The sequence below is a fragment of the Zalophus californianus genome, chromosome 6 (assembly GCF_009762305.2).
Source record: "Zalophus californianus isolate mZalCal1 chromosome 6, mZalCal1.pri.v2, whole genome shotgun sequence".
Classification (NCBI taxonomy): Eukaryota; Metazoa; Chordata; class Mammalia; order Carnivora; family Otariidae; genus Zalophus; species Zalophus californianus.
The window spans coordinates 4809530-4831554 of record NC_045600.1 but is presented as its reverse complement, the minus strand read 5'-3'; the positions used below and the strand labels follow the sequence as shown (position 1 = coordinate 4831554).

Genomic DNA, 22025 nt, shown 5'->3' with positions numbered 1-22025 from the left:
AAGGAGCACCGCGGCTGCCCCGGGGGTCCCGGACCTTCAACAGAATTAACGTCAGTTTGGGCCACACGGCGTGCGGGATTTGGTTGTGGCGGCCGAGGGAAACTCCTTCAAGTTCACTGTCAAGTCAGCACCCGGGTGGGCACGTTCACCTCTGAGAGCTCCACTTAGACCTCCCTCCTCCGGGAGGCTGTTTCTGGCCTCAGCGAGTGTGCCCTCTGTGCCCTGACCACACCTCTCCATACCCCAGGGAGCTCACAGCACACACCGCCTGGCCAGCCCACGTGGAGGATGAGCAGGGCCCGGGCCTCTCACTGCTGGGAAACCGCAGACGTCTGAGGAGCGTTTGCTGAACGGCTGACGCTTCATCCAGCACGTTTGTGAGCTTGCGCACCTAGTCCTCATGCCTACATCAGCCCCATTTTGCAGATGAGGAAACTGAGGGTCTGGACGGACACTGGAGCGTGCCCTGGTCATGCACCTCGGGCCGCCATCAGGGCCCGGGAGCACAGACCACCAAGCCGGCCCCTCTGACCCCAGGGAGGGGGTGGGGAATGGACACAAACAAGGCCACGCTCTTAAGAAAACAAAGAATATTTTATTCCTTCAGCGGTTTCTATACAACAATGACACCACGAGAACAGGGTTGGGAGTCTTGTCTTCCTTGACCCAAGTCAGCCTCCTGGGAGAGCATATCACATTCCCCAAGAGGCTGAGCCCCGCTCGGGGCAAAGGAGGCCATAGTCATCTCCAACTTGTGCAAAACCATCTGCCTCCCTGTGCAAATACATGGCCACGCTGTACTGTGTCCACTAACAGGCCTTCCTCCACGGCCTCACGGGAATACCAAGCAGGAGGAGACTCCCTGGGAGAGACATCATTTGCTGGGGCGTGGGGATCCTCCCGTACCGATCTCCTTGATGACTCCTCTGCACGGCTTAGGCAACCCTGGCCAGTGGCCGGAGCCCCGCACAGTGACTGACCCATGTCCCCATTTTACAGACGGGCAGCCTGAGGACCAGAGGGTGACAAGCCTTCCCCACCCGCGGCTGGACTTAACCATTGAGCTCCCCTCCCACTGGCCTGTGCCTGGTCCCCCAGCCCAGCCCCTAGGCTAGTATGGAGCCACCAGCTGGGACATTCCCAGCTGTGCCCCATGGAGAAGCTGGGGTGCATCACAGCAGAGTATTATGTCCTGGGACACCACGGGGCACCCGGAGCTGCCTCTCCGTCCCTAATACAGAGACTGCACAGGTGGCCCAGAAGTGCCCCCTGGAGTTCTGCCAGGTGGCCGATTGGACGTTAGCCGCTGGGTGGCCCATCGGTGGGTCGTCAAAGACCCCACGGTCGTGGCGGCCCGGATCCCGGGAAAGGGCTGGAGCGTCGGCGGGCTTCCTGGAAGACCCCAAGTGACAGCGCCAGGCTCGGCGCGGGGGCGCTACACGCCGTCACCTCTGAGCTCGGCGACCGGACAGTGCGGGTAGGAGGCTCCCTATCTCCCGGCCGAGGGCCCCGCGGACGTCAAGCCTGTGGCCAAGGCCCCCCCACGCGCCCCCCCCCCCCCACCAGCCGGTGCGTGGAAGGCAGCCCAGGCCCGCTGGCGTCCGGAGCCCGCGGCGCCCGGGCGCCGGCCTCACAGGCTGGAGGGCTGGGCCAGGCCGGGCCCCGACGCGGCGGCGGGCACGGCCTCGCCGTCGGGCCGGGCCTCGGGGCCGCGCGCGTACGTGAGCACCACGGTGACGGTGGCAAAGGTGGCGGCGTTGACGGGGAAGGCGCGCAGCAGCGTGGAGGCCAGCCCGCGCGTGAACACGCGCCAGCCCTCGGCGCGGTAGCTCTGGCGCACGCAGTCCACGAAGCCGCCGTAGCGCGGGGCGCCCCGCAGCCCGTCGGCCTGCAGCCGCGACTTGACCACGTCCACGGGGTAGGTGGACAGCCAGGACAGGGTGCCCGACGTGCCGCCCGCCAGCAGCAGCTTGGGCACCAGCAGCCGGTCGCCGGGCTCGCAGCCGAGCGCGCGCGTCAGCACGTCGTAGGAGAGGAAGTAGACGCCGAAGCTGGGCGTCTCGCGCAGCAGCGTGGACGCCATGCCCCGGTTGATGCCGCGCAGGCCCTCGCGCCGGTAGATCTGCACCAGGCAGTCCAGCGAGCCGCGGTAGGTGCGCGCCGGCCCCGCGTCCTGCAGCTGCAGCCGCGTCTTGGCCAGCTCCATGGGGCAGCAGATGACGCACTGGATGGCGCCCGCCGCCGCGCCGGCCAGGAACTGGTTCAGCGGCGTGTCGCGGCCCAGCGCCCGCAGGGTGTTGCCCTGCACGCCGAACACCAGCGCGTTGATGAAGGTGAGCCCCATGAGGGGCGAGCCCAGGCCCTTGTACAGGCCCAGCACCTGCGGGGGAGGGGGGAAGGGGGGCGCACAGACACGCGTCACGCGCGCTCCTGCTCCTGCTTGGGCCGCCTCCCCGGGACCCCGCGTGCATGGGGCAATGAGCCCCCCAGCCCACCCTGCGTGTTCAAGAGGACCAAGCCGAATTCTGCTAGAACCCATGTCCTCGAGGTTCGAGGCCTGGGCATTCGCACCTTCCCATTTCCCAAGTCCTCATTTGCCCATAGTCCCCGGGGCGGGGCGGGGGGGCGGGGGGAGGGCACCGTCTGTTCCAACTGTGCCGTCTGGGGCCCAAAGCACTCCAGAAGCTGGTTCCCCACCGCCACCCCCAGGCCCAGGCCACTCACGCTCTCCTGCTTGATGATTGACTGGAAGCAGTGCAAGGTCCCTCGGTACTGAGGCTTCTCCAGGCTCTGGACCTGAAGCCGCACCTGCAAGGACAGGGCCCAGTGAAAGGTGGGCGAGCCAAGCCAGAGCTCCCAGCTCTCTTGCCCCAGCCCTCAGGACAGCCCGCGCAGGCTCTCTGGGGGAAGGCCCAAGGCTGGACGCCGGAGGCAGGGAGCCAAGTAGCTTTCTGTGGCCTTTGGAATTCCGGGATGGGGCAGGGCCGGGTGTCCATGCCTCTTCAGGGGAGGGTATCGGTGGGCAAAGAGCCACAGAGACAGCCAGCTGCATGGGGGGGAGAGGGTCCCCGAGATCTCAGACAAGTAGAGGCTAAGCCTCTGGTTGCATTATGTCTGCACAATGTCTGGGCGGTGGGGCACGAAGCACTTTCCCAGATCTCCCCACTGTCCTGGTGGCAAACAGTGGCCGATGCCAGAGGGGCTCCCCACCTATTCCCATCACCCAGCTCCCCTCAGGGGCTGACAGTGCCACAGTGGGTGTTAAAAGCACTGAGCCTTGGACTCTGAGGGACCCCTAATTTCTGCCAGTAGCCCCTTGTGAGGACAGTGGTCGTTGAGTTAACAAAGCAGTGACAGGAGAGCAGCTGATAGGCTCCTTGGTGACCATGTCCCCACTTTTGGGACCTGGGGGCTCAGGCCCAGCTGCCCTTGGCGCCCCGTAGTCCAGAACCTCTTAATGTGAAAGTATTCTTTGTTGACGGAGAGCTTATCTCTGCACTTGATACACAGGCCCCACAATGCGGAGCGGGAGCACATTTCCCGACCTCAGAATCCAGGTCATGGGGGTGGGGGGTGAGCCAGGTTAAGTCCTGTTCTCAGGAGCTGACTCAGAAATCACTATACCACAGCCAGGGCCACAGCACGAACACCCCTCTGTGGTCGGCAGCACCGGAGGGCCTACCCCTGGAATCATCAGCCGAGGTGGGTGTAGTTACCCCCACTTCAGAGGCGGGAACACTGAGGCTCAGAGATGTTTTGCAACTCGGCCAAGGCTGTCTGTCCACTCCAGCAACAGGAGTGGCTCGGCTGCGTTGGTCGCGGCCAGAGCGGGGTGGGGTGCGGGCTGGGGTGCAGCCTTCCAGTGGATCTTCTCTTGCCAAACGCACTTACAAAAGAACATGTTCTGAGAACAAAAAAGCACCATCTCTGCACACGAGGACCTCTGCAGTTGGCGGCCACTGCTCTGGGAAGCGGCTGACAAGCGAGTGCACCCTGCAGCAGGTCACCCCAGCGCCCCTTCCCACCCTGGCGGCCCAGCTGGGCCACGGCCTGGTGGGGGAGGGGTGGATTTTCAGTGGAGAAAAGCAAAAGCGCTCGGGCAACATATTAATGACATAGTAACACCTTAACACCTAATAACATATTAACACCTTGAGCTCTGCTCAGGTTGTCTTTGGGATGTGAGGTTCTTCACTTCCCTTCTGTGTTCTGGGGTCTCTGGTGGGACATTTCTCTTTCTCATGCAGCCACTAAATGGGCCGTGTGAGCAGAAACGACAGGAAGCAGGGCCAGGCGGGCCCTGCTTGGGTGGGATTTTCAGACACACGTGGATGTCAGCTTGAAGTCTCCGCAGGCTGAACATGCTCTTGCCCAGGCTCAGGCCAGCTTGGATCCCACAGGGAGCACGGAGGCCCCTCTCCCCTCTGTTTCTGACCCCTGGACCTGGGCTGAGCACTCGCTGGCTGGGAGTTTGGGGGACCAGGTTTGGGGGTGAAATGGGGCCCAAGTCTTGTAATCTCTAGAGTTGAGGTTAACATCCCGTTTAAGGATCCGTGGGCCCGCCCCTGGAAAAGTGGTCGTTCGCACACATGCCCAAAAGGCTCCCAGCTCTCCACTGGGCTGAGAGATGCCCAACGTAGACCTTCTGCTCCAGAGCGGGCTGATTTGTCTCCACCAGCCCCACCTGAGTCCCCGCCCCAGGACCTGTGCCGGGCCCAAGCTCAGCTCAGGCCCTCCCTGTCCCCTGCTAGTCAAGGAGGGCACTGTGTGGGGTGGGGAAGGGGAGGGGCGTGGCAGGGTGCGGTTCAGGCCCAGGGTCTGGTTCAGCGAGGACAGAGAAGGGTGGGGTTCCCCTGGTCTGTACTTACTAGCGCTCTCCAGGGTGAGGCTTACGCTCATCTACAACAAAGTTACACTTTTGCTATGGATGGAGACAGCCCCTAGCTCAGAAAGTAAAGGCGGTTAAAGCAACATAAAATGTCAACATCACATCCAGGCGCGGAGCCCCCAAGGCCCAGCCCCCGACCTCCCCACCCCCTCCCCTGCCCTGGGATGGCCACTCCCCGGTGAAAGTGGTTTTAGACCCACTGTCCCTGATTACTGTCATGTCCCAGGTAGTAGAAGGGGGAGGGGTTGCTAGGAGGACTCCGGGGGGGGGGGTTTCTGGAGGGCAGACCTTGTTCTGCGCTCCCCAGGCTTGTGCTTCAGGATGATGATTCGTAGATTCATACGCTTGGCATGTGTGTACTTTTCTACGTGGTTACATTTCAGTTAAAACAACAACAGAGCTATTGAAGTCAATCCCACTTTTGCCAAACACAAGGAATATATCCCGGTGAGGGTTGGGGAAGAGATCTATGAAGGACTGGGTTTTTTTTTTCCTTTTTAGTTTATATGTCTCTACAGTGGTTAAAAATTTCTTTACAACCTACATTACTTTTGTCATAGAAAGCCAACCAAATAACTGTGCGTGTACCTGATGATTAAAACACATTTTGAAAAAATATCACATGCCCATGGCAGGCACGATGGCGGAGGGGGGCAGTCCTGAAGGAATGTACAGAATGGGAAAACCGATTTGTCAGTATAAGGAAATAAGGTGCTCTTCTACCTTTCCCAATTTTCTTTTAATGAGAATTGTTTTAACTTTTATACTGGAAAAGAGCCAGTAAAAAATAAGGCCATTGGTGGGGGGGGGGGCACCTGGGTGGCTCAGTCGATTAAGCATCTGTCTTTGGCTCTGGTTGTGATCTCAGGGTCCTGGGATCAAGCCCCGCATCAGGCTCCCTGCTCAGCAGGGAGTCTGCTTCTCCCTCTGCCTCTCCCTACTCCCCCGCCCCCGCTTGTCCTCTCTCTCTCTGTCAAATAAATAAATAAAATCTTAAAAAAAAAAATAAGGCCATTGGTGACACAGCATTAAATTAAACCAAAGGCGCACGTTCCTTGATCAGCACAATGTAACAGTGTGTGAGCCTGTAACTAGGACGAGAGGGGTCACAAGGTGAGTGACAGAGGGGATTACTGGGGGCGGGTTTTTTTTCCTATCCGTAAGCAGCTTGGTTTTTAAAGTCAGGTTTGCCCAGATGCGATTGATGCAGGTGGGCCGCAGTGGCCAAAAACAGTCACCAATGGATTTCTTCAAAGACCACCCTCCAGGGGCGAGGTAAGGGGGAGGATCTAAGGGGCAGGAACCCTGTGGGGTGGAGAGGCTCCTGGTCCCCAATCACTGCCGGGGGTGCTGGTCATGGCCCAGGAGCTCAAAGGGGGCCAGAGACCCCAGGACAGGGTCCTCCCCAGCCTGGGGGAACCGAGGAGGGGGCCCAGTGGGAGCGGGGCTAGCTGAGGGGGGCTTGGCCATGCCCAGGCCAAGTCATGGCTCAGAGAGGTGTGGCCCCCGCAACGCTGGGCTGAGGAAGTGAATCCAGAGTCACTCCATGGCCGGATACAGAGGCATTTACAACATGTGACTGCAAGATATAAACCCAGCAGAGTGCGGACAGTGCCAGGCTCTCCTGGGCTGCTCTGGCCTATGGGCAGGCTTCACGGGGCAGCCATCTGGGCAGCGCTCAGGCAGCTGTGAGGACAGGCAGGCTGTGTAGGAGCACGGGCCACTGTGTGGCAAGAAAGCCTGGTCCTTCCGCTTTCTCCTTAAATTGCATACGATTGGATAGAAGATCTGTGCTCTGCAGAACTAGCATTTCATGCAACCCAAACTTGACTGTTGAGCACCCAGCACCACAAGGGCCTCTGTAATCTTTTTTTTTTTTAAGATTTTATTTATTTATTTGACAGAGACAAAATAAGAGAGGGAACACAAGCAGGGGGAGTGGGAGAGGGAGAAGCAGGCCTCCGCGGAGCAGGGAGCCTGATGTGGGGCTCGATCCAAGGACCCTGGGATCATGACCTGAGCTGAAGGCAGACGCTTAACGACTGAGCCTCCGTAATCTTGCCCAACGCCTCACTTGGCAGATGAGATCCCTGGGCCCCGAGGTAAAGCAGCTGGCCCAAGGTCACACAGCAGATGGGCTAGTGGGGGTCCTGGACCTGCACACAACCTTGGGCAGAACTTGTTCTGGTCAGAGCCAAAACATCTAGCTAGGCCGTCACGCCTGCGCGGGAGGCAACCCCAGCGCTGAGGTCCCGAGGCCTTTTCTTGCCCAAGGACCACCTGACTGCCACTGAAAAAAGAGGGGACAGGAAGTGAGCTCAAACCCAGCTAGGGCTGACATCCTTGCCTTCGCTGTCCCTAGTAGGCACTGCCAAGTTCAGTGTTTACAGTGGGTCACAGGGTCTGGCCTAGTGCCCTGCTGCTTACGGCTTGCCCTGATTCCCGGGGGAAGCCTGCAAGGGAAAGTCCAGACTTGGCTGGTTTCAGGAGCTAAAACCCCAACAACAGGGAGAAAATCCTATTTGGGAATTTCCAGCTGGAAAACATGGATTTCCTTTGTTTCCATCGTGAGCCTCTGAGCACCTGGATCTGGACAGTTTTATCAAGGAGGAGCTGCAGACTGAGTGCCCGCCCCAGGGCCCCACATTGGAGCCACGAACTCCATGCACGCGCACACCAGCCCTTGGGAACCGATCGCTCAGTTTCACGCCAGTGGGGCTCAGCACTCGGTGAAGATCACGTTCACGGGAAATACAGGTTCTGGTTTTTCTGTCTGTGTTTTCTCTCTAAACTGCACTTTCTTTCAAGAAGATGTCTGGGGGGCTTCTGCATCAGAACAGTGAGCAGCCCCCGCTCTGGGCAAGCGGAAGCCTGCCCTTCAGACTCTCAGTCTCAGGGGCCACCACCATGGACCTCCAAGTTCAGCCCCGAGCTGGGAGATGTAAGGCCAGACCCAGAAAGAAAGTGGACACACAGCCGTCCACCTGCGTGTCACACAACCCTAAGTCTACCTTTATTCCAGAACCTGTGGGAAGACTTCACAGGCGTTCTTAAGGTGGTCACTGGAAAGGGGCCTCGGTGCACCGTCTGCGCCTCCACAAAGACCTGAGAGTAAAACTGTGATAAGACACTCACCTTGACCGTGTCAAATGGGTGTCCCACGAGCACTCCTGCCACACCTGGAGGAAAAAAGGAGGACCGTCACCCAGATGCCTCAGAAACCCGCAGTGTGGGGGGCTTCCGGCTAGGAGGACCACGGGAGCCGCTTGATGGGAACGGAGAATGTTTACCAGGCGCGCTGTGAGCTCTTTTGTCCTCAGGTCTGCCCGAGCAGTGGGGGTAAGAGAGTGACATCCCTGAGGATGAGCCAGCATCTGTCCCACTCAAAGTTGATGTCTCTCTCTCCCCTGCTGCTCACCCATTTGACAACAGAAGTTGTCTCCCCCCACCACCGGCCCCATGCAAACACCTCCCGGCACGGCAGGGGGGCCCAGGGGTTTTGGACTTGGGGCCAGTCACCCAGATTTGAATTTGCCCTCTGCCACTCACCAGCTGGCCAAGCTCCCAAGGAACTCGAGGTCTGCGGCTCACTCCCCTCACCAGTACTTGGTGTGAGCATCCGCTCTGCCAAGCCCCTCCCCCTGCAGTGCTGACCCAGGGCCCGAGGAGGCATGGAGGCATTGAGGTATGGAGGCATCGAGGTATTGCAGACACTGGCTGACCACTCCCTTCCCTGCAGGGGAGCCACCTGACGCCCACCTGACGCCCAGGGAGTCAACTCCTGACTCTGTGATCCTGCGTGATATGCATCAGTCCAGGCCCTGCCCAAACCCCAGCCCCACCTCGAAGGACAAAGGCTCACGCTCCAAATTGGCTCCTAAATACTTTTCAGAGTCCTGAGTGCTGTTCAGGTGTAAATATCACTGGGAATCAGGCACCTTGTTTCCCCGTTCACGGAAGGAGAGAGGGAGGCTCAGTGAGGGAGAGAAACCCGTGCACCAACTCCCATGCCTTCCTCCCTAGAATTCTGTGTGTGAATCTCTTAAAGTTCTCCTTTTACCACTCGGAGTATTTATAATTAAGACAGTTACTATTTGTTGAGTGACAAACAGTAATGTTTCTACTGGGGTTCACTGTTGTTAGTTTTGTATGTGACTAACTCTCCCTCTTATTTGTAAAGAAAGGACTGTTAGCCCATTTTACAGGTGAGGAACGGGAGGCTGAGAGAATATGTCCATGTTGCGCAGCTAATAAGTTGGTGGGGTGAGGATTTGAACCTGGATCTTCTGGGCCTGGAGCCCCTTCCTTAACCACTCGTCTCTCTTGCCCCATGTCGGGGCTGGGTATCATGGTGGTGGGCGCCCAGGGGTTAGTGGGGATTACCGTGCTGCCTCTTTATAACTTGCAGATCTTTGTAGGGTATCCTCTCCAACCTGTTCAATACTTTGGGCCTTAGAATCCACTGTGTTTGGTGCTAACTTTGCCGATCCTGCTTTCTTTTTGGTTACGTGTGCCTGGTATCGCTTTGTGATGGTTAATTTTTTTTTTCAAGATTTTATTTATTTATTTGATTTTTTTTTTAAAAGATTTTATTTATTTGAGAGAGAGAGAATGAGAGAGAGTACGAGAGGGAAGAGGGTCAGAGGGAGAAGCAGACTCCCTGCTGAGCAGGGAGCCCGATGCGGGACTCGATCCCGGGACCCCAGGATCATGACCTGAGCTGAAGGCAGTCACTTAACCAACTGAGCCACCCAGGCGCCCGGGACGGTTAATTTTCAACCTGGTCCTCCTACTTTGTTTTTGATGCTCCTGGAAATGAGCTACAGCTCGGCTAGGCTTTGGTCCCTGCTCCCATCTGAAGCTGTCTCTGATTTTGCCAAGACGGGACATCTGACCCGACTCCATCTTATTTTATGTGAATGAATTCTTTTACTCCTTTTCTTTTCTACATTTTTGCTGGTTCAGGCAAACTGCCGTTTGTTCTCCTGCTTGTTAACGTTTAAGTTCAGCTAAAGGTCACTTCTTGTTTCTAACACTTAGCATTATGTGTAGACACAGGATCAGAACCGTGGCCCCTCAAGGCTCTGTCTGCCCCTCCGCTGTCCCTACCCCTCCCCAGTAAGAGCCACCCCAAGAAGGTTCCCCACCCCTGTAGCTTCCCCTTCTACCCCCTACCGTCCCACACCCAGAGACCCCACAAGACTCATAGCTGTTCGCTCTCCTCCTCACCTCTGCCCCCTTCTGGGGGTCTCTACTCTGATCAATTGCCATTTGGCGCCTTTCTGGACTGTTTTTCTCGGAGGTAACATATAGGGCAATGGCCTCCGTAGTCCTGCTCCTCTGCATCATCTATTTCGTTAACGCTGTCGGGGAACAAAGGTCCTGTGCTCTGGTGAGGCTCTCAGGCCCAGGCCAATATCCCAGAATCTCCTGGCTTTTGGTGCTACAGCTGAAAAATCTGTTGCCAGTGCATTTCTTCTCCTTGGTCAATAATTGGTGCGTTCTATCAGGAAGCCTCTGAGATTTTATCTGTAAATTTCAGGAATGTCATCGAGATGCCAAGGGTGTGTCTTCTTGTTCTTTTTTTTTAAGTAACCCTGCCTGGTACACCAGCGCTTTCACTCCAGAGACTCAGGCCTTTTTCTGATCAGAGAAAATTTCCACTCTTACGTATTCATCCTAATCATCGTCTCCAGACCTTTTTCTCCTTCTGGAACCCCTAACATTCACAGGAAGATGAAAAGACATCCCCAAGGCATCTTGTCCCTCGAGACTTCCATACCTGTGTCTCTGGTCTTTTGAGACACACTTTGTTTCTATATTTTGCAACCCACCTTCTTTTTTTATGTCGTGTTGTGAATTTTCTAAATTTGAACACCCTAGTTCTAGAATTTATTTTCTGGGACTGTGACTGATTCTCTGGGGTTTTGGAAACCCGACACTTGGCTGGGGTATGCTGTTTGGCCTTGCTTCTCTCTCCAGCTTTGGGGCAGTTGTGGGGTCCCCAAGAAGCACACACTGAAAATGCTAGAGGTTCCCTTCCTGTGGGTGACCCGTCCTGCCTCTGGCCCCAGACTTGCTCGGGTTCCGGCACCAGCCTTCATCAGCCTCCAGGATGGGGAGGGGTGACCACCCCACCCCACCCCACCCCACCCCACGAGCCTCGGTTGGGAGGCCCCACCAAGGCCTCCAATGGCAGCCATTTGCTTTCCTACTTTCCGCAGAGGCGGGGTTTACGGCCCTCAGGGAGGGGCTTCGGGCCTCACCTAGGACATCCCCATTCACAGGAACAGAGGGGGCCTTGGGGCCTGCCTCCATGAGGGCTTCCGGTCCCCCAAAAGCCTTGTCCTTTTAACTTCAGTTACCTTGAGAGCCAGGAAGCCCTGCCAGACCAGCTCCCCAACAGGCCACTGAGGCAACACAAGTGGACCCTTTCTTCCACCTCCAAAGCCAGTGCCCGCTGCCTTACACAAGCTGGATCCTTAGAGGCACCCTCAATCCCATCATCATGGCCCTCCAGAGTAGGAGGGGGGGACCACTCTCCCCAGGCAGGGTTCCCGGCCCCACCATGGAGCTGCTCTCCACACCTCCTCCTGTCCACGCCCAGCGCAGGGAGAACTCCACTCAGAGCACAGGGTGTCAGCGGCCTGAAGACCTGGGACGGACCCCCTGGTGGGGAGTGTGGGTAGGCCGCCTGAGCGCCTGGATGCTGTCAATCAAGGTGCCTGCCCCACCTCCTAGGGTGAAATTGAACACGTGACCCGACACTCAGCCGATCAGAGGGGATGTACTGTTCCCTGTCCCAGGAATCTGCATCTCGAGGGACCCCAAGCCACCAAAGAGAAGCACCGCCATCACCCTGCCCTGAGCCTGCAGACCTGGAGGAGCTCAAGACGAAGGAACCAGGCGGGGGCCTCTAGGGCTACCAGCGCATGGTTCCTAGACGGTCCCTCTGCACGGCTAGACATGCCAGGGCCACCCAGAAGGCGGGCCGGGGACATAATCAGGTCACCATTCCACCAGTCCCTCCAATCTACATTTTTGCTGGTTTGACAAGGTTTCTCCTGAGTCAAATAAGAGCAGGAGAGGATCCCAGGGGGCGGGGAGCGGAGGCTGACGACCCTCACAAAGAATCTTTGTGGCAGCCACTTCCACCCTCATCCACCTGGGAGACTCAGGCCTCCACTCCCCCCACAGCAGGAGGTAGGTGCGCACCACCAGCCCCAGGCTTGCATCTGGATCCGAGCAAGGCAGTGGGGGCAGGGGCTGTGGCCTATAGCTGGGTGTGGTACTGGACTCTTATCTCGCCCCAACCCTGGAGCCTGGACAGGATCTCCTAGGTGGGCCTGGTAAGGATGGACAGAAGGCATTCCAGGAGCCAGAGCCTCGAGTGACTGAACACGTGTGCCTGGGGCGATGGGTCCCTATGCAGGCCTGGCCCTAGGATGAGTAGTCCTACCCCAAGCCCCACAGCTCACAGGGGGCTTCCAGGACACCTGGGAGAAATCAGAAGGAATCCTGCCCCTCTGGGGGAAAGAACCCACAATCCCCAAGAAGTTGGGAAGGGTCTTTGGCCATGGGACAGCCCACCCTCACTGAGCCCGTCACTTGGGGTGGGGGTGGGGGTAGAGGAGGGCCTGGGGTCCAGGAGGAGCCAGCAGGGGTGGGGGCTGGTGCAGCCACCGGAGGCGAACAGGAAAAGCAGAGTGGGGTCACAGGGGGATAGGGGAGCTGAGAGCTGGATCTGCAGAGGCTGCCCCCTCCTGTCTCCTCTGGCCTGGGCTTGGGAGAAATGCACCCATTTATGAAAAGCCCTGGGGTTTTCCCCGCTTCTGCAGGCTCCAGCCGGGTGGTTTCCTGAGGCCTGATTGGGTAACAGTCTGGGAAGTTCTTAAATCTCTTCACACACCTCATTTCCCTGGCGCACACTCTTCTCCACCAGTCTCCTCTTGCCCAGAGTAGGAAGCTCAGACTGCAGAGGTTTAAATGCCTGAGGCCATTGCTAGTCCTTCCTCTGCCTGCAGGGAGCCCAGCGCCAAACCCAAGCAGATGATAAACAGCAGATAAACTGTGCTGGAGGAGGGAAGCCCACCATCAGCGCAGGACCAGGGCCGGGGTGACGCAGCGGCTCCTGTCACCTCGGTGGGGAATACCTGTTCGCAAAGCCTGGCTCGCAATTAATACCAGTTGAGTAAATTAACTCTCCAAGGAAAAGCAGAGAAACGAAAGGCCAAACAGGGAAGTGGCCAGCCTGATGCCCCGGGTGCCCCAAAGCTGAGCCAGGACAGCACATTGATTGCGGCCCTCTCGGGGACACAGGCTTGGGGAGGACCCTAGCAGCCTCGCCTGGGTGAAGGTGCCCCACACCGGTGACACGCACGCGTGAGCACAAGCGCTAGTCCACGCCGCGTGTCAGGCCCACGCCGCCACTTGGGTGGGGTCGCCCCCCAGCAGCTCACGGAACGGCGTAGGAAGGTGCGGCGTGCCAAAGCGTGACTCGGCGCCTGGGGTCCGGCCGGCGCCCTTCAGTGCCCTCCCAAGGCCAGTCCGCCAGGGGGTCGTCCTGTGGCCCCAGCCCCGCCCAGACATCTGCGGGGGAAGAGAGTGGAGCCAACCTCGAACTTCTCGGGGCCCGGGAGGGGACGAAGGCGGGGGGAACCCTGGTCCGGGTAGGCGCGGGCTGGGGATGCAGGAGCAGGTGAGGGAGATGTGCCCGAGGCCTCGGGAGAGAAGGGCGCACGGGGCGGTGGGGCATCCTTCTGGCAGTCCCCGCCTTGGCCAAGCCACCGTGCTGCCCCGGCGCCCCAGACCTCTCGTCTGGACGTGCCCCGAAGGACTTAAACGACGCGTGCCCTGGCGGACTGCGCGCTAGACGCCCTCCGGGCCTGCTGTCAGTTCACGCCCACGAGAACCCCGTGAGACGAGAGCATTGTTACCCCCACTCTGCAGGCGACGAAACCCCGTCCAGAGGGTGGGCCTCCGGGGCCCAGAGCCCGCAGGTGAGCCGGCCTTCCATCCCGCACGCCTGGCTCCGGCCTCCCGAGATCGGGCGCTCGAGGCGGGAGCCACCTGCCTCCTTACCCCCAGCGCATCCAGCCAGGAAGTCGAGCGCCATTGCCGGGTCCCCGGTGAGGCCGCCCTTCCTCCTCGTCCTTCTCCTCTGGCCCCTCGCCGGACGGGTCGCCGTCGGGGGTCCCCCGGGCTCTCTGGATTGGGGCTCGGCCGGGCCGCCGCCTCCTGGCGCGGAGCCCGGGGCCGGCCGGGGTCGGGGGGCGGCGGGGGCGGCGGGGGCGGCGGCGGCGTAGGCGGCGGCGGCTCAGCGCGCGGGTCCTCGGACCGCGCACGTCCCTCGCTGACCGGCTCGCCGGCCCTCGCTGCTGTCCACCTGCAGCCCGCGGTCCCTCACCTCGGGCCGCGTGCCCCGCCCCTCGGGCCTGCCGGCCGGACCCCGACGGGATGCAGAACGCGGCCAATGGGCGGGCAAGGCGCGGACAACACCCCGGGCCCTGCGCGCCGCCGCCGCGCCTCATTGGCTGGGCGTGTGCGAGGTGGGCGGGGTGGCGGGGACGTGGCGGGCGGGGGAGGTGCACGGGCGCTGCAGACAAAGAATGTGCTTCGTGCGCCCGCCCGCGCCGCTCCCGGCGGGAGAGGCGGCCCGGTGCGCGCGGCGGCGGGACGGTGGGGCCGGGCCCGGGAACCCAGGGCCTGACCGCGGCCTGTGCCGGGCGGGAACCTCCCGGCGTGCGCGAGACGGGTCAGCTGAGCGGGAGGCGGGGTGTGCTCGCTCTGGACCGGACCCGGGGACCTGGGGGCAGATCCCGACTCTGCCGCCGAACCCCAGGTCCCTGCCCGTGTAATGGGGACACGAGAGCTACAGCGGGCGCTTAGAGCCAGGATCCTCCCAGGCTCGGACACCACTAGTCGTGATACCCCGCGGGCGGCGAGTCGCGGGGTATCGGGGTCCGAGCGCGCCCGGGGCGGCGGGGAGCGAGCTGGAAAGGGGAAGGGGGCCGTGGGGCGCCCCTCGGGGGCCCGCACCTGCCCGCGCGCTGCGGGGCCGCGGGAGCCGCGGAAGGGTGTGGAGCGGGTCAGGTTCCTGGACGGGCCGAGAGCGGAGCGGCGGAGTGGGGGCACGGGAGGCCTCGGGACGGGGCGAGCCGGCTCAAGTGGGAGGGCTCTGGGCTCCAGTCGTCGTGGGGAGCCGGGAGGCGTGGGCGGGGGGACGAGGGCCACAGGAGGAGCCGGGTCCGGCGCGGTCCACACCCCCCCTCCCCCCCCCCCGCCAACCCCGAGTCCCTGAGATTGGCAGTGGGAAGGACCCCTCCCCGGTCAGAGACCTGGACTGTCCGGTTGGGACTGGACTTGGCTGGGCACTTTCTCCTTCACAATGAGGGTGAGATAACACCTCTCGGCCCGGGGCCCAACTTCCTTCTTCACGGTCCTGTGGTTCGGACCACACTCCCTGCGATGTTTCCGGATTGCAGATCACACAGTTCTTTTATTTTCACTGTGCCGTTTCTGAAATCCGGACGGGGTTTACAATGGATCTGTACCCAAGGTTTTAAAGATTATGTATTTCTGGTACTAGGGGATATGTCAGCTAAGCAGTGATCCATGGTGATACAGAGGCCACGAGGAATCCAACAGTCACTTGTGGTTTCCTTTTATTCTTCTTAGACTCTAGATAGAACATTCATTAAGCAGAGACCCAAACCCAGGTCTGCTGACTCCTCGTCCAGTGCTCGTGATGGCTGGTGGGCCCTGAACTAGGGGTCTGGAGGCCTGGGTTTGAATATCGCCAGCCTCTGACCGCAAGGAGCCAGAAAAGCAGTAGCATGTGGGCCCCAGGAGAAGCCCAGACCCAAAACAGGGGTAGGAGTTGACAGCGGGGATACTCCAGTGGCTGAAGGCTTCCAAGGCACGACAATTAAACTACATCCAGGTGACTCGCCCCTAGGAACACTTGTCCCCTGGTTACTGACGCCTCCGGAGGTAAAGCACAATGCCTGCAGCAACTACCCCCGGTTTCAGAGGTTTGAGAAGAAAGTCAAGTGCCTTAACAGGACAGTAAGTCGGAACATTATTATGGAACAGTTGAGAAGGAAACAAGGATGACCTGCTTTATTTATATATATTTTTTAAAGATTTATTTGTTTATTTTAGAGAAAGAGTGAGAGAGCGCACACAAGCTGGGGGAGGGGCAGAAGGAGAGGGAGAGAATCTCAAGCAGGCTCCAACTCCCCACTGAGCGTGGAGCCCGATGTGGGGCTCCATCTCATGACCCTGAGGTCGTGACTTGAGCTGAAACCAAGAGTCGGTCACTTGACCAACTGCCCTGGTGCCCTGCTTTACATATATATTTTTAATATATTCTTATTTAAATATTTAAGTTATGGGGCACCTGGGTGGCTCAGTCCTTAAGCATCTGCCTTCTGCTCAGGTCGTGATCCCCGGGTCCTGGGATCGAGTCCTGCATCGGGCTCCCTGCTCAGTGGGGAGCCTGCTTCTCTCTCCCTCTCTCACTCCACCTGCTTGTGTTCCCTCTCTCGCTGTCTCTCTCTGTCAAATAAATAAAATCTTTAAAAAAATAAATATTAAATTATATAAAAATGTATTTTATGTGTGTGTATATATATATATATATATATATTTTTTTTTTAAGAGAATGCACCTGCCTTGGCGTTAATGTCATGCTTGGGGCAGGTAGCATGAGCCCCGACTCCCTGGGGGTCAGCAGCCTGACCTCCAGGGGCTCTGGTGGCAGTTCAGGAGAGACTGGAAAGGGAGAACAAGGAAGTCACGGCCAAGTAAATGAGTACACAATGCCCGTATTTTGGAACCTGCATTATGGCATCAGCAGTTGGGTTCTGTGTCTGTTCTGTTTTGTTTCCTGAGGATAAAATTAGAGCGCAGAGTATGGTTGTTCAAACTCCTCACGTGCCCCAGCGCCCCAGGCCCCACCCCCGTCCCCGGGGAAGCCACCCTACAGGGCCCCAGACTTCAAGGAGCAGGAGGGGCTCAAGGCCAGAGCAGTAACAGGACAGCAAGTTGGGGAGGGAGTGTCACAGGGGACCAGGGGTCAAGCCAGGTCACTGAAAAGTGCATTGTGCAAGGTTTTATTTTGTGCAGCCTTTATAATTTCTTACACAAGATGGGTCCCGTGTGGAAGAATTAGAAACACCAACAGGAATAGAGGAAAAGAAAATCACCTCTGTTCTCGCCACCCTGGAATCACTTGGATTCAGTGACAGGAGGCTGTTTTGAACCCGGTGAGGTGGGGTGGGGAGGGCAGGGCTGCTCAACTGACTCCATGCTCACTTGGAATAAAACCTAGGCTCAGTGCCTCTAGGCCCAAGGTGACCTGGCCACAAGCTCCTAAAGCCAAGCCCATCCCCACTCCAGTGTCTTTGCACCGGCTGCTGCCTCTGCCTGGGAAGCTCTTCCCTTGCCCTGATCACCTCCAGAACTCAGGCCCCTGTTCACTCCTCACCCCCTCACAAGGGGCTTGGCTGGCCTTCCCTATCTCCCGCGGACAGCCGGCCGCCCTTCCCCACACTGCTTTCTTTCAACTCCTAGAGTGACATTTGTTTCTCTGTGTGTTTATCACCTCTCTCCCACTAGAATGTGAGCTCCACCAGGGCAGGGACCTTCTCTGTCTTCTTTATTAACCCTGAACAAGGCAGGCACACGATGGGTGCTCAATAAATGTGCAAGCTGACACAATCACCGAATGGCCAGAGCTGTGGAAGGTGATGGCCCCTGGGAGGGGGGTGAGCCGGGTGGGAGGCCCTGCTGGCTGACAGACCGAGCTTTCTCCGGGGACCTTTGTACCTTTGTTCTGCGAAAAAAGAGGTGAGGGATGCTGGGGGTTCTGGGTGATAGTCTTTTCTAAAAAACTTCAGAAACAAAGTTTCTCCCTGCCAGTCCGCTCTGATAAGGAGCCAGGGAGATGCAGGAAGGGGACATGCCTCTCCTGGATTGGGGGGGGGTGTGTGTGTGCGTGTGTGTGCACGTGTGCCTGCAGAGTCAGACTCCTGCACCCCTGCCTGTCAGTTTTGACTCAAAAGCAGGAGTCACAGGCCACCTCGGTGGCTCAGTCGGTTAAACATCCGACTTAATCTCAGCTCAGGTCTTGATCTCGGGGTTTGGGCTCCATGCTGGGCGTGGAGCCTATGTTAAAAAAAAAGAAAAAAGAAAAGCAGGGGTCACCCTGCCAACTCTGGCAGGGGTGAGCAGGCAGCTTGAGGAGCCAGGCCTGGATGAGGGGATGGGGGCCCTGGCTCCCCACTCTAGACCTCCAGGATTGGAGTCTCCCAGGGTGCTGGCTAAGACACAGATTCCCAGACCTAAGGAATCAGACTCCAGGAGCAGAGGGGCTCGAAAGCTGCATTTAAAGCGACCCCTTCAGGGGTCTTTGGGTGGCCCTGGGGACCACAGGTTGAGACTGTCTCCAAGCACAGGTTCGGGAAGCTTCCCTCTAGCAGTTTTGCTTTTCACTCTCAACTCGGGCCCCTTCTGGCTGTGTGACCCTGTGAGTCTTCTTGGCCTCCGGTTCATCATCTGGAAAACGGGTTGAAGAGGATCCTAGGGGCTGGAGCGAGTGAAGGAGCTCACACAGGGCAGGCACCTTTGTAGGAAAACACAAGAGTTAATTATTCATCTGAGAGATTAGGGGTTTCCTAAAGGCATCTTCAACTGTCCAACTGGGGAGGGGAAACCCTGGCCCCAGAAGGTCTCTGAAGGCTGCTGAGGACTGCGGTGAGCAGGTGGGGGACTTTAGGGGGGCTCTGGGGGATTGAGCTGTGGGTTTGCTGCCTGACACTGATGAGAACCGGCTCTGCCTGACAGGTCTCTCTCCCAGTGAACCAATGGCTGCCATCTGGATGTCTCCAGCCTCTCTTCCAGTCCGCTCTCGGAGTGACTCAGCCCCCAACTAGGCAAATCTACTCTGGGCCTCAGAGGCTGAAGGGCCGGGGACCTGTTGGGGACAGCCAGCCACTGTCCTCCCAAGTCCACGGGGCCCAGAGTTCTCTCGTAGGGTAGACCTGAAGTGATTCGCTGGAATTGAGTCAACCCCAAAGTTGCCAGCATGCTGTGTGGGCCTCTTCCATCTTCATTCCATCGGGAATGTTTACAGCCTCCCCCGGGGCCTGCCTCTCTGCGTGAGCTGTGGGCCTCTCTTGTGCTTGGCGCCATTCCCAACCCACTTGACCTTGGAGTGGTCGAGGGACCGGAGCGAGGGAGGCTCCGGCCAGATTAGGAGATGACCAGAAACTCAAGATGGGAGCGATATAAATAGACTCGTAGCAAATGCTTCAAGTTTAAAAATAGAGCCTACGGGGGCCTGCCTGAGGGTGCCCCTGACCTGAAGGGCCCCAGCGGTGGTCCGCAGCTTGGGTTGGGCCAACCGGGCGGGACACAGGGGCCGGGCCCGAGGCGCCCAGCCAAGTATGGCAGGCGCCCAGTGTGCTTGCTGCTCACTCGGAGGTTGTGCAGTCCACGGGCCCCCGGGAGCCCACCCTCCAGGCTGGTGCTGGGGCCCGACGTGAGCCGGCCCGGCTCTGCCCTCTCTGGGGTGGCACACTGTCTGGGGGGCGGATGAGCAGATCATTGTCCCAGGCTGAAGGGCCATGTGAGCAGGCGCCCGAGGGCAGTGGCCAGAGGAGGGCAGTGTGCCCCCATGGGGGCCCTGGGCTGGGCAGCTGGGCCAGCTGGAGTTGACAGCCGGAAGGCCGGAGGGGGCATGACGGCGGGCAGAGAACGACACGTACTGAGCCCTGAGGCGTGTTGGGACAGTCGTGGACGAGGCGGGCAGGCCCGCGGGGAGCACAGAGGCGGGAGGAGCCTGGGACAGCTCTGGAGACAGGCCCAGGAAGGGCCAGTTACCCTCAGCCTCCCGGAATCGGCCGTCCTGCAGGAATCCTGGAGTCGGAGTGCCCCTCTTCCCAGCAGGGCCTTGTGCTACCTCTGTGTCCCTCCTGCCTCCATGGCTCTCCTCCTGTCACGGCCGCGCAGCCAAGCAGTGTCCTCCTGGGGTAGCTTCCCGGGGACAGTCCCTCCCCTCCCCCAGCCAGAATCTCCCCTCTGCCACCTGCCCTGCTGCTTCGGGCTCTGTCCTCTGGAGTCCCTGTCCTCAGCCCCCTTGGGAGCCTGGCCCTCGGGTTCTATGCCACGTGGTAGGGAGCCTGAGGGCTGGCTGGAGCCAGGCGTGCCTCTGAGGCGTACCCCCTCGTGGGGCCTGGGGGTCTCTCTCTTCTCTCATTCACCCTGTCTGTGTTCTTGAGGATCTTTGTGTGCCCGCGGGGGGGCCCCCCCGGGGAGCCTGCCCTCAGGCTCTGGTCCACGCCGGGGATGCACACTCTCAAGCGCTCCTGTGAGTCCCTGCCTGCTTCACGAGCAGCTCAGTTGTGCCCCCTTCCTGGAAGCCTCCACGAAGCCCCAACGGAGACAGGCTTCTCTCTGTGACAGGCCGGCCATGCTTACCTGTTCCCATTCCTGCCTCTCGGTGGTGGCTGGAAGACCCATCCACTAATCCTTGCACACTCCCCACTCCCGAATTCCCTTCTCATTGAGCGTGGGCTAGAATGAGTGTGTCACCTCCAGGGAATACAAAGCAGTGGGAATGACCATGTGTCACTTCTGAGACAGTCCCCGCCACCCCCGGCTCTTCCTCTTGGATCTCTAGCTCTGGGGTGGGGGGGGGGACATTGGGAGCCATGTCGGGAGCAGTCCTGCAGAGAGGTCCCGTGTGTCGAGGACCGAGGCCTCCAGCCGACAGTCATGTGAGCAAGTCACCGTGGAAGGGGGTCGTCCGGCCCCCGTGACGCCTTCGGGTGGTGCAGCCCAGGCCCATAGCTTGACGACAGCCTCATGGGAGACCCCGCGCCACAGCTGCCCAGCCAAGCTATTCCCAGATTGCTGACACTTGGACATTGTGAGATAAGAAATGTTGGTCATTTGAAGCTGCTAAATTTGGGGATAATTTGTTCGGCAGTAATAGGTAGTATGTACTCCCCAGCCAGGCTGGGCCTGCAGGTGGGCGAGGGTAGTGTCGAGGTCATTCCTGGATCCCAGTGCCCAGCAGGAGGCCTGCACAACAACATGCACACCCTAAGGAGTGATCGATTGATTGGCAGAAGTCAATAGCCTCCCTTCCCTAAAACATCTGGCTTCAGGTCCTGCTTTGGAGAGAGCTTCCCGTTGCTCAGCCCATCTTCCCGTGTCTCAGATCAGGGTGGGGTCAGAGGTCATCTTGTCCAGATGCGACATCCAAGGCTCAGGGCCGGTAATGGGGACTCCAGGCTTGAAGACGCCCCCTGGGCAGGGCATGAAGGGGTTGCCGGGGGCTGGAAACGTGGCCAGTGGGAGATGAGTCAGAAGCGGGCCAGGAAGCGCTTGAGCTATGGCTCGGGTGCCCAGCAATGAAGAGGCACGGCCAGGGTGAGGTAGGGATGGGGCAGGAGGACCTGTCAGTTGAGGGCAGGCCGGCAGCAGGGTCAGGCCCGAGGCTGCCAGCGGGGCGCCCCCAGTTCCACCTCTACTTCCTCTAACGCTGGGTGCTGGGAGCCCGTCCTTCCCGCCCTGACCCTGTCATGGCTAGAGGTTGTCCCTGGTCACAGAGAGAGAAACGGAATCATGGGAGTTAAGTGAAGGGGCGTCCTCATGGCAGAGCTGGCCTCGAATTCTTCTCATTAGTTCTCACCGGCTGTTCCTCTCTGGCCCTCGGGGTCCCCGTCTGTAACGCAGGAGTGGTTCCAGGGGCCAGGAGGTTGGGTCGGACGCCTGTGCCAAGCTCTGCGGTAAAGGCAGGGGCGTCCAGCTGAGTGAGAATCTGGGCTCTCCTGACCTTGGAGCCCCATTTCCTGGAAATGCCAGGGCTGCCAGTCTCCAGAGCCAGCCTGGGGCCCTGTGCCCGCTCTGGGCTCCTGGCCCATTTCCATCGCCCGGAAATCCCACCGCCCTTCCTCGACCTCTCCAAATCCTTCCCCAATGGCAAAGTATGTGAAAATGAAGGATGGATCGGCTCTCTTTGACTCAGCAGACCTCTCTGAGAGTGCGCCCCACGGAAACAACAAAGGACCCCAAAGCCGGCCTGTGGGAGGACTTTGTGTTCTAAACTGGAAACGAGCCAACTTCT

General features: G+C 59.2%; 2 protein-coding genes across 2 annotated transcripts; both read right to left on the bottom strand.

Moving 5' to 3' along the window:
• Positions 1-575: 575 nt before the first annotated feature.
• On the bottom strand, positions 576-14343 carry SLC25A29 (solute carrier family 25 member 29). The gene is made up of 4 exons (XM_027569370.2): positions 13970-14343; positions 8024-8067; positions 2725-2808; positions 576-2380 (listed from the first exon to the last, which is right to left on the bottom strand). The coding sequence occupies exons 1-4, from the start codon at positions 14001-14003 to the stop codon at positions 1631-1633; spliced, it is 912 nt and encodes a 303-aa protein (XP_027425171.2). The 5' UTR covers positions 14004-14343; the 3' UTR covers positions 576-1630.
• On the bottom strand, positions 14291-21828 carry LOC113909362 (basic proline-rich protein-like). Its single transcript, XM_027570389.1, has 5 exons — positions 21735-21828; positions 21591-21682; positions 19660-19799; positions 19254-19475; positions 14291-14984 (listed from the first exon to the last, which is right to left on the bottom strand). Exons 1-5 carry the CDS (start codon positions 21826-21828, stop codon positions 14291-14293), a joined length of 1242 nt encoding a protein of 413 aa, XP_027426190.1.
• Positions 21829-22025: the final 197 nt, after the last annotated feature.

Bases quoted from the DNA above. Each gene is read 5' to 3' on its own strand.
- SLC25A29 (XM_027569370.2), bottom strand. From the start codon at position 14,003: ATGGCGCTCGACTTCCTGGCTGGATGCGCTGGGG. The intron at 8,068-13,969 runs GTAAGGAGGCAG...TTTTTCCTCCAG, and splicing joins CCTGGCTGGATGCGCTGGGG to GTGTGGCAGGAGTGCTCGTG. The intron at 2,809-8,023 runs GTGAGTGTCTTA...CTGTCCTTGCAG, and splicing joins ACCCATTTGACACGGTCAAG to GTGCGGCTTCAGGTCCAGAG.
- LOC113909362 (XM_027570389.1), bottom strand. From the start codon at position 21,828: ATGGAAATGGGCCAGGAGCCCAGAGCGGGCACAGGGCCCCAGGCTGGC. The intron at 21,683-21,734 runs GTCAGGAGAGCC...CCTTTACCGCAG, and splicing joins CCAGGAAATGGGGCTCCAAG to AGCTTGGCACAGGCGTCCGA. The intron at 14,985-19,253 runs GTCAGGGGCACC...CGGCCCGTCCAG, and splicing joins CCACCGCTGGGGCCCTTCAG to GAACCTGACCCGCTCCACAC.